Source organism: Gymnoscopelus microlampas (assembly GCF_963454915.1).
Source record: "Gymnoscopelus microlampas genome assembly, chromosome: 12".
NCBI classification, from domain to species: Eukaryota; Metazoa; Chordata; class Actinopteri; order Myctophiformes; family Myctophidae; genus Gymnoscopelus; species Gymnoscopelus microlampas.
In genome coordinates, this window is record NC_139949.1 from 27,240,466 (window position 1) to 27,252,491 (window position 12,026).

General features: G+C 43.3%; 1 protein-coding gene across 4 annotated transcripts in view; it reads right to left on the reverse strand.

Annotated features, from left to right (window-relative positions):
- auts2a (activator of transcription and developmental regulator AUTS2 a) overlaps positions 1-12,026 on the reverse strand; it is a gene marked incomplete at its 5' end in the record, with an annotated part of 367,489 nt that overhangs the window by 113,073 nt on the left and 242,390 nt on the right. For all 4 annotated transcript variants that reach the window (XM_084075031.1, XM_084075032.1, XM_084075030.1 and 1 more), the window contains one exon: positions 9,996-10,025. In XM_084075031.1, coding sequence (XP_083931157.1) covers positions 9,996-10,025 — 30 coding nt within the window. The remainder of the gene's footprint in view (positions 1-9,995; positions 10,026-12,026) is intronic.

Below are 12,026 nucleotides of genomic sequence, written 5' to 3' on the forward strand. Positions count from 1 at the left end.
ATCCTGTCGCAAGGCAGAAGTCAAATCTATTACAGTCATGAGGTTTTGATGACAAATCTCAGGGTTGAAGGGCTGTCAAAAGAGTAATTTAGTTTGTCAAACAGGTAATACCAGTGCCACTTGAACGCGGTAAATAAATAAATAAATGCAAGAGAAACCGCTTCACTGGCTTAAGGATTAGGCTTGTTTGCAACTTGGTAAATCAGCAATACCTTCAATCAAGAGCTTCAACGTTTTGCAACTACAGTATAACAACTTCAGAAGTTGGCCTCCAGCAATTATAGCAAACACAAACAGAGGAGAGTAAACATAGGTTTTAGCAACATTCTTATGAGCCAACTTAATAATGAGCTCATATAAACAGCAGTTTTTCCCTTATAGTTTTGAAAGGTCTGAGGTTGTGCTCACAGCTACCATAATTATTATGGAAAAAAAGAAAAACAGTCCAATAATACAATGCTTGTGGGAGCCGGACGGCACGGCAAGAATTCTGGCATGTTAATCATTGTCCATATCTGAAGTGTTGAGCGTTAGCGAGGGGGATATGCACTGTGACAGAATGAGGATTGACCTGCTGGGACAATGACAGGGACCTCGGGCTGGGGGGGGGGGGGGGGTGTGGAGTGGAGGACCACAGGGGACAAGGCTCGCTATTGTAAAATGGGTCACAGTGAGTGGAGAGGAGACCGCGAGGAAGGGTCAGAGCCCCAGAGGCGGGCTGCTGACACTCAGCCAGCACAACCACAGTAGACAGCAGCTCCAGGTCCATAACAATCACTATAATGGGACTGAGTGCACCACCCACGCCAACGCTGGCTTTACAGACGGTTTCGGCAATAACAATGTTCCATAGAAACTTCCGAATCCGTTTCCTGGTTTGGTTAGCTTAGGTAGCTATAGCTAAAGATGTCAAGTAGTTATTATGTTGAGGGGGAAAGAATGATACGGGGAAATGAATGGGTTCAATATGCAACACTCAGTGATGATCAGTGGTGGGAAAAGTACTACAATGTTGTACTTAAGTCAAAGTATCAATACTGCAATGTAGAAATACTCCATTTAAAGTAAAAGTCCGGAATTCAAAATTGACTTGAGTAAAAGTACAAACGTATTGGTATCAAAATGTACTTAAAGTACCAAAAGTAGAAAGTACTCATTATGCAGAATGTCCCATTTCACAAGTTTTCAAATTAATAAAATGTATACAAATCTTTTGAAAATAGCAGATCTATAAGCTCACAATGCGTCGCGATGCGACGCATTGTGAGCTTATAGATCGGCTATTTTCAAATGGCTGAAATGTATATAGGGCTGAAACGGTTTTGTAAAATCAAAAGTAACTAGTAACTAAAGTTTTCAAATAATTGTAGTGGAGTAAAAGTACAATATTTGCATCTTAGATGTAGTGGAGTAGAAGTAAAAGTACTGAAAATTGGAAATACTCTAGTAAAGTAAAAGTACCTCAAAATTAGTACAGTGCTTGAGTAAATGTACTTAGTTACTTTACACCACTTGTGAGGATATCTAAAATAGTAATTTCACCAACAATATCATGTAATATAAGACTGACCAATCTAAATACAAGGCAGAATAACACGTGCAAAGCTTATTTTTAGCATGCAGCATAGCAGCAAACCAGCCATACTGTATGTGTTACACAGGAGCAGGGGGAGAAAGATTATTGAATTTGTAACACGTTTTCTGTTGGCATGGCAATATCACAGAGAGGCAATATAAATAACCTATGAAACGCAATGACAGCCTGACGTTTTCACCTTGTGTCACCATCTCATTTCGGGAGAAGAAAAGAGGGACGCACAATTGGTGTCAATTAGGCTGCTTCCATTTAATTACCAGTGTGTCAGTCAGGGGTGAAATGTCTCTCCTCTGACCTTCTCTCTCTCGTGGCGTATATAGCACTGTCGCCGCTCAGCTGTGTCATTACTGCATTACCAGTGTTTCCCAAACACTGGGTCGCGGACCCATTTGTGGGTCGTGGACCCATTTCTATGGGTAGCGATTAAATATCCCCTTTTCTTTTTTTGTTTCCAACATAGAAATTACATTAAAATTTTTTGTAAATATTGTCAAACAGTTGAACTTTCATAAATAATAGAAGAATTCCCATGAATAAAAGAAAACATATCTTCTTTCACTACTTCTACATAGAAGTAGTGAAAATAGGCGATCTACAAGCTCACAACGCGTCGCATTGTGAGCTTGAAATACTCAAAATACAGCTCAAAATACTAATACTTAAAGTGCCAAAGTAAATGTTCTCAAATGTTTCAAAATGATTTGAAAATAGCAAATCTACAACCTCAACGCGTTGGGATGCGATGCGTTGTGAGCTAAAAAATTACAATATTTCTGTGATGTAGTGGAGTACAAAGTATACAAAAAAATGTAATACTCAAGCAAAGTATTAGTACCTCACAATTACTTCACAAGTACTTGAGTAAATGTACTTAGTTACTTTCCACCACTGCTGCTGTGTGGATGAGAGGAGGAGGAGGAGGTATACGGCAGGCAGGGCAGGCGGAGAGATAGGAAGAGAGGGAGGTTACAGGGGGTGGGGGTGGTGTGGGGTAGAAGAGGCTGTTTGGAGCCTGTCTGGGGAGTGTGCTGTTGCCTGTGCTGACCTGGTCATCCATCAGACAGGGTCCATCCATCCACCCCCCCCTCCCCCCGACCCCACCCAGGGCCCCCCATCAGTGCACTTCTCTGCTGCTAGGCCCCGGGATCTCTCACATTAATTTCTCATCTGTGGCTTCACCCTAATGAGCTCCGCCTGCTCGCCCACCTCTGAGACCCCACTGATTACCAGACGGGGGAGGAGGAGGGGGGGAGGACCATTTGTCAATGGCAAGAGGTGGCATTTACGCTGCTGACCTTGCTGCTGCCGAGGAGAGGGGAAACACACACACACAAAAAAAAGGAAAAGCTCCTCCAGAGCACCGACTGCAACTGTTTGCCTTCACTGCTGTTTTTATAGCATGCTACCTCGTCTGTGGAGGATTTCTATTCATGAACATGATCGAAGGAAGGAAGGCTGTGGAGGTATTATTGCCTTAAGTGTCTGTCCTTCTGCCAGAAGTTAATCTTTAGCAATTCTCTGATTCGTGGGTGAAACTTGCTTAATCCATTTAATCCGGGAACACATCTGTGTGTAACCACTTTAACCATTATTTTATTACTCGGTGCCACGCTATGAGCTTGTATATCTGCTATTTTTGAATAGCCAAAGAAATCTTAAGGACAGAGATGCGTTCCCGGATTGAATGGGTTAAAAGAGTAGTTCACTCAATTCAATTTCACACCCCATGAAGCCTTGAATTCATGGAGTCAATAATTTGATGACCGACAGAGTCTCCGGTATAGGAGACTTGCTGAGTCTCCTACCAGAGACAGACATCTTTCCGCCGATCATCAAATTATTGGCTGAGGAATGCAACGAAAACAAAAACATCTCCATGAATTCAAGGCTTCATGGGGTGTGTATGTACTTGATAGAAAACAAGAATTATTTTGGGTGAACTACTCCTTTAAGGGGGACAAACATCAAACCACATCAATAGTTCTTATACATGTTGTTCTTACATCCACAACAAGTCAGTTCATGGCTTCTTGCTGAAATGGGAATGAAAGACAGTCTGTCTTTCCTTCTTTTCTTTCTGTGCCTTTGTGTGTTGTGTTGCGGTGTGTGTGTGTGTGTGTGTGTGTGTGTGTGTGTGTGTGTGTGTGTGTGTGTGTGTGTGTGTGTGTGTGTGTGCGTGTGTGCGCGCGCGTGCGTGCGTGCGTGCGTGCGTGCGTGCGTGCGTGCGTGCGTGCGTGCGTGCGTGTGCGTGCGTGCGTGCGTGTGCGTGCGTGTTGTGCAGCAGTGGAGGTGAGCAAAGTGGAGTGGGCGGACACGGTACTGCTGTGGTGAACCGCGTGCGTGCGTGCGTGCGTGCGTGCGTGCGTGCGTGCGTGCGTGTGTGTGTGAACTCCTCAGAAGGGAGCGGGGATTTGCTGGCTGCGGGATGGAGGGGAGCAGTGTAGGTCTGTGACACGGGGCTAACCTTGGCCAGGGCTACTGGGACTCTGGGGGTATCCATCACTATGGCAGCCCCGAGACCCAGACTGGGGGGGAGACAGGAGTTGCCAGAGGGAGGGGGGGGGGGGCGCTAGTAAAAATTTAATGCACTCCGCAGAGCGGTCATGTCATACTTGGTTATGGAAAATAATCCCAGATGCCTGCAGTGCTAAAATGGAGCTGTAATGTGCTCGCCTCCTAACCCGGCCTGACAGCCGTGATGTACGACTACCATTACCGGAAAATATCACTTCAACTAACCCATGATCCGGCTCCGCTAAGGGTCATATTATCCATGAGGAACAAATTACATTCCCCCCAAAGTAAATACAAATTTCCTACACCGGCCCGGGTACAAAGCACAGAGGGGGGGTGTGGTTCGTATGTTACCTATGACAACGGGCTGGGGGTGGAGTGACAGGGATGATAAAGTACATGACAAATCACTGGCTGACAGGGTACTCTGGTGCAATCAGCCTCAGCCTCGGCCTAGCGAGCACCCACTCACGCCTGTAAACACCACTCTCTTCCTTTGGAGGGGGCAAAACACATAATCTTTTAACGCTGACAAGTTGCTCTCGCCTTTTTATTACTCATCCTTCCCACTGCGGCGGAAAAGGAGGAGGAGGTTGTGGTGGTGGTGGGGGGGGGGGGGGGGGTTGTGTGCGTGTGGGTGGGGGTGGATATAAAATGGTTTTATGTACAGTGCTGCCAAGTGATTGAGAAACACGGCTGCTCCTTCTTCTTCTTGCTGTAATTGCCTGAGGGCAAACACAGCGAAACAATAAAGGAAGAGAAACAGCAAATATATTACCGGTTCAGATCTTTATTTTATGTCAAGGACAAACAGGTTCTCTTGGCTGCTCTAAAGCACCCACTTAGATCCCTCGTCTCCAATAAGAGCCCAGCGCAGCAAATTACAAGCACTTCCTTTGCAGAGCCATTAATAAAAAAAACACAAAGCATTTTCAAAATGGCATTTACAGCTTGTGGCCGCTGATAGAGAGAGAATAAATAACACTTAGGGAAGGTGTGGGCTACATAAAAAAGGCTCAGGGGCAAGGGGAGAAGGCAAGAGAAATAAACGAGTTGTGGAATGATAAAACTCCTTTACAACTTAGCAAGGAGCCATTGTCTTCACAAATGGCCTAAGTAGTCCTATCGGTGAGCAGTAAAATCTTGACAGAGCACTTGAGTGCCAGCCGATATTCTTATAAAAAGATTTGACTAGTGGCTTCAAGGTGCCACTTACTGGGGAAAATCACTTAAGCATTAGCAAGCCTGCACAGAAAGGCTGGGTTACAAAAGACTGCACACACAATGACGAGACACAGAACGGAAGTATTAACTTATCCATTCAAAATGCTCTAATCTAAAAGATTACTTTCATGGCATTGATATTTTAATGCAAACATTTTGAGAGAAAGATAAGCCATAGAGGCTTGGCATAATGAAGGTTACAAAACAAAGAAAAAGAGCACTGTACTGTATGCACAATCTCATTTTTCTCCCGGGACTAAAAAGTGTTTTTTTTTTTACGAATAGTTGAAAGACATTACTGGCCCATACATAAACATGTGCACGCTGGCGCAAAAAAAAAACCTGCAGCCATTTCACATTCACTTTACCCTCATCATCCCCTTTAACCCATTACGACCGGGGTTAGATGTCTTTGGATATTCAAAAATAGCAGATATACAAGCTCATACTGTAGCTTGTGGTGCCGCACTATGAACTTAATTTTTTTTGAAAAGTCGTGATTTTTTTGCAAATCTTTGAATATATATATTTTTAAAGCGAACATTTGTAACTCAAATCTTTGCTTCAGGGGATTCAACAATTCTAAATCCTAACAGTTAAAAAAAACTAAAAAACGTATGTTGCTATAATATCAGTGGTTCTCAAACTTTTTTCATATGAAGGACCCCCAAAATTATGTATTTGTCTGCGGACCCCCCCCCCCCCCCCCCCGGCCCCAGCTCGAAATATGCTGTTCCAGGGCCCCCCCCCAGAAGCAAAGATTTTAGTTAAAAATGTATATATATTCAAAGATTTGCGCACATTTTCACGATTTCACGAGAAAAAAAAATAGCAGATCTACAAGCTTGTATATCTGCTATTTTTTCAATAGCCAAAGAAATCAAAAAATGACACAGGTGCGTTCCCGGTCCTAACGAGTTAAACGGTCTCAGATGTTGGAGAACCTGTTGGCGTTAACTACAGCGTGAAACAGGGGAATGTTATTGGGGCTTTGGCGGACACACATCAAAGGCACTGTAGGCTATGGAACCCTCTCTCTCCTGTGAGCTTCCCTGCCAGTAATACAGCGGCATCGTAATTGGACTCAAGCTGCTCCGAATGAACAGGCCGGTCCTACCTGCTAGACCCAATAAAAAGAACCACCTGATCCTCATCTGGATCCTCCATGAGAGGGAAAGGGAGGGGAGAGTACAGTGCAAAGAACATCATTTGCTGACTGTCTGCCTTTCACGAGTGGAACCGGGGCCAAACTACTTGACGGCTAGCGAACAGAACTGGACCTCATCATGTCCAGCAAAACCTTTGAGAGGACATTTCTGGCTCCTTGGCTGTTTTGTTTTTTTTCTCGCTTCCATTGTGATGCCATTCATCTATCACATGGTACCTGGGTTTCATATCCAAGAAGCCCCTTGGTGCAGGATTACAAAATAGGCGAGCTGACGTGCAGGATAATGAAAATGGATTAGATCTAGGGCTGGGCAATTATCCGAAAATATATCGAAAGTTATTATATTTACAACCAATAACCGACTTATAATTGAATAATCGAGAAGCATGTTTTTTTTTGACACATATGTATTATTTTAACTCAATGAATTGACACGATTTTTTTTTTACCAGGTTACAAAACCTGGTCTACATCTACACTCGCTAGTCGTGACTTTTGCGGCACTTTTTCCTCATTGGCTGGTCCTTTAGCAAATGAGGGCTCAATGTCCTCTCAGAATTATGGGATCTAAAGACGACCCACAATACTGTGTTCGGCCACTGTATGTAACTCAATGGTAAGTGGCGCTGTTGCTCAATGTTCTCTCAGAATATGGGATCTAAAAACGTTGCCATGTTTAATGAGAGAAATTAAGCAACCATATGGGATCTAAAAACGTTGCCATGTTTAGTGAGAGAAATAAGCAACCTGGTATAATATGACTGCGTCACGTGCTTGTTTATACTTTGTTGTACAATCGAGGCAAACGTTTGAAATAAAAGTGATCGTTCATGCAGCCCTAGATTAGACCATTAAAATAGTGAACACAAAGCTGTAGCACTGTGAAGAATAGCACCTATAAGAACCAGGTATGTGAATACCAGTGCCAGCTGAATCAGTCCTCTTTTGGTCCCCCAAGTCCGGCCCCAAGAAGGCCATGCACACATGTGCACACAGACCACACACAGATTATTAAAACAATTCATTTGTCAACCAATACCTTACTATGTTAATAGGAGATATCACCTTGTCACTAGTATGCATGTATGAGCTGTTATGTGATAGCGCTGCTTGTTTCCATCAGAGAGAGACGAGCAGTATAGGAAAGCATCTCGACGATGAAGCCCGGGCAGAGATACTAATGACAGCAGAGATAGAGCTAATAATACTAACACGATAAGGTGTCTGCAGCGGGTCAGCCTCCTCCCTGTCACCCGGCACACCATTAACATGTCATGATAGAGACGCCCCATCCTACAGGTCACTGTGTAATGAACGGACCACTCTGACAGCATTGTGTGTTTTGCACAAGATATACACGTGCGCGCACACACTCTCACACACGCATGCGGCGAGATGCGAACGGGCTGCTGTCTCTTATCAGGAGCCCAGCAGCTCCTAGTCGAAAGCGGCAAAGGGCTTTTCTACAACCAGGCAGAACGTGATTTCTCCCGGGAACACTTTTTCCATTTCCTTGCTTTTGAAGGGAAACTAAATAAGCCTACGTTTGTCCGCGTCTGAATCCATTTGACCCGTTAAAACGCCTCTGCTCTCTGCGCCGCGGCGTTGTGTTAAAGTAGAACGCATCATCCAGCAGAATGCAAATGGCGTTTGGTGGCGGGGCACAGCAGCGCCTGGCAGGGACTGATAGTGGCAGAGGTGACTGGAACCGAGGGCGGGGTGGGTGTGTGTGTGTGTGTGTGTGTGTGTGTGTGGGTGGGGGGTAGTAACAGTTGTTAAGTGGGAGCTCCAATTACTCCCTAACACAGAGGAAAAACGTGGGAGCCAGCCCCTGTCATAAGGGTCCCCTATTTACTAATTCACTCCTCTGTTACTTTAACACACAATTAATCAGTGACAGGAAGGTGTAGTCAGTGCTGTTCATCAGCAGCGTAACGTGAGCCGCGGCGAATTAATACAGTCGCTGGGGGGATTACGGCTTACCGTGCTCTCTCTTCTCCCTCTCTCCCTGAAACAAAAGGAATTGCCACCGAGACAGGAGCAATTTAAATCGACAACGCTGAGTAATGACTCAATTTGCTGCACAGTCTAAACACCACAAGCAAATGGCATTACTAAATCATTAGGCTGGATCTTGGATCTCTAGTTAGAAGTCGTTGGGTATAATGGCTGCTCCCAGATTGTGAGCGCCTAAAAAAGACAACACGTAGACTTAAAAATACAGTAGGACAAAGGAATAGTGCATTGCATAAACATCGAGTCAAACAAGACATGAAGTCATGTATAACAGCTTGCTTTCTTTTTTCTCTCTCTCTCTCTCTCTGTGTGTGTGCGTGCGTGTGCGTGTGTGTGCTTGCCGTGTATGCGCGACTTGTTTTCATAGACCTGATTCCTGATTTGTCTTGCAGAATCTGGCAACACAGCTAGTGGCTCCCCATTGGCTTAGACCTGTTGCTTATTTCTCTCGCAGAATCTGGCAATACTGCTAGGCCAGAACCACTATGCAGCTCGTATGCAGAGGTGTAAAGTAACTAAGTACATTTACTCAAGTACTTTACTTAAATTTTGTCCTATATATTACTCTGTGTCACGGCGATTTGAATCGACGGCAGGCGTGTATAGTAGGCATAGAGGCGAGAGGCGTGTCTAGTACCATAGCTTGGGGGGACGAGACCGCCCGTTCAGAGTATGGGTAAGTATGACCATTGGCTTAAAGTCCAGCCAATGATTGAAAACGTCGCGAATATGTCGAACACATGGATGACTAGTAGGTCAGTCTCTTCTTAGACCAGCTTGCAAGCTGATAAAAATATACTTGATTGAGGTCTGGATTGGATTATTAGCAGAATAACTTACCAAATATATGATTAGTATTATATTCTGACTTGCTTCCAATGTAGATCAACTTTTATTGTATGTATTATCACTTGTTTGAAGAAAAATTACATTATTTACTTGAATGTTCCTTAAATTACTTGAAGCTTTTTCCCGTGTCAATAGGTTCAGAGGCATCTACTATATGATTTTGTGGCTGGTACATTATATGCTGAACAGTACATATCCAAATGCACAGTGTACATATTAAATGGTAGGTTGGTATGCCTGGCAGGAATTCAGACGAAGGGTTTTTACATTTATGTTTTATATAAAGATTTTTTTTAAGAACAGCAGTGAAAGCAAATACTCCCTCCCAGCCCTTAAAGCCACAGAATACGCAATTAAATGGAATCTCAACCCTGGAAATCCATAACAGTTTGATTTAGACTTCGCCCATCATTAATTCATCTATAATTAAATGTGCAGAGCTAATTAAGGCTTTCTCATAGTTATCAGGGTGTTTAAGTCTAATTATATTCACTAAGTCTAATATTTGATTCTTATCGAGCGCGCTGATAAAAAATATATCATATGGATATGATCCACATTTTGTGGCGCCTCCTCCAGTGCAAGATACAGTAAGTAGTAGGAATTCAAATGAAATGAAGTTTTTACCTTGTCTTCTTGGTCACTCTCACTGTCACACTGCAAGAGAGAAGGAAGATTCATAGTTATTCATAGTTATAGTACAGTACAGGAAGGAGGGTGATGATTTCTATTTTAGTTGAAAACTGCAAGGACTAGGAGTGGTATGCCATCTATAAGTGAAGCATACTGTACATTCCACACTGTATCCTTACGGAAAAGTCCACCCTATACCCTAATTAATATTGCATCAAGTCCTAAAAGTACAACCAACATTCTGAAGCTTCATCCCTTTTAGTGGAAAAATCATACCAAGAACTTTAAAATGTATTTTAACTTTTACTCCAACTTTAACTTTTAAAAGAAGCTAAAAATCATTTTGGAGATGCCCCAGTGCATAACGATGAGTGACAGCTGAGCAAGCAGAGGAAGGGAGATGCGGTGTCAACAAACTTTCCCTGTTGTAACCGTAGGTTACAAGTCAATTCACAAGTCACATATACAGCAGTCACATAATCGTTAGCAGTGGTAATATTATCACACCATTCAACTTGTCAAAAGGCCAATGTTGACCTTATGCTGGAAAGTTTTTAGGCCGTCCAAACTGCTATAGGTAAAAGTTAAAGTGGAGATGTGTGTTGTCAGCGCGAGACTAACGTTAGCCAATGCATTGTTTCTTTGTGGAAGTTACTCTGCTAGCTCGTACAAGACGCACTGCTGCACCTGCTTATACAGTAGGTAAGAGAATGTTAGCACGCACATCATTATTAGGCCTAGCATCCATATTCTGGGAGGGAACATTCGCCAAAAATAGGCAATCTACAAGCTCACAACGTGTCGCGGTGCATTTTACTGACGGAGCCTGGTCTCGACTTGGTTAGCAAGAAAGACAGAATTAAAACTAAATTGTAATTTGTTCTGAAAGTATAGCTCAGCACTCCTGAAAACTATTTGAGGGGATGTCTGGAAAAGATATGAAATGTTGACATTTCTTTTTCTTTATTTTTTGGCAACCCAAATTGGCAACCCAAATGAAGCATAGTCGGTGCAAACTTATGCAAACAAGATTGTTATTCAAATTTTATGCCTTGATGTGAATTTCTTAGAATTTCCATTCCATTATGACAGAACCCAAACAATAGAGCCTTATAAATCCCAATTAAATGCACAAAAATGTGCTTCACAGTCAAGTAGGATAAGGATATAAGGATAAGGATGAATACCCTTATAGCATTTAGTGACTTGTGTGTATGTGTTTACACATAATACAGCATGCACTATACTGGGTTAGGGTTAATGTACAGTATATAACTGTGGATCTTCAGATTTGATTAGAATGCGGTTCATACTGTATGCAAGTCATGATCTAATTCCTTTTGAAATGACAAGCCTTATCAGCTCGTTAAAGGTGAGATGAACGCAGATCAGTGTGCCTTCATATTCAGTGCCTCAGTGTTATTATCTGATGCAAACATTGGATAAAAGCAAACAGGAGAACAAATCGCACCATAAGCAGTCCCCTCCCCCCACCCAGCCCCCAACTCCATTAATATTTTAAATCGTAACAATTCATGGACTAGAATCTCAAAACCCCAACTGCCACTCGAATTATGTTTCCATCATGCGTTGTGTTCCCAATTTCCTTACTTAATGGTTGATACTCTGGATGGAGACATGGTAAAAAAAAGAATACAAAATAGCAAAGGAACTCTTTGATGGAGGGGGGAAAAAAGTGGTTGGATTTCATTTTTCCCCTCCAATTTCAATTTCAAGGTCCACTTAATTCTTTATCAACTAATTAGTGTGATGCTGGGTGACCGGCAGCCCTCGAAGTCGTGCATATGGCTGAGGCACCGAGAAGCATTGGAGTCGGAAATGAAGAAGGCATTGGGGGGTAATATGGGTAGGGGGGCTGGTGTGGGGGTCTGTGCATGTGTGTGTGTACATGTGTGTGTGTGTCGGGGGGAGGGGGGGATGGGTCATGTGCAGGATGGGGTGTCGATTAAAGTAGGGAGGGGGGGCTGAGTTCTCTGCCAGTGTGAAGTGATTGACAGCCCCAGG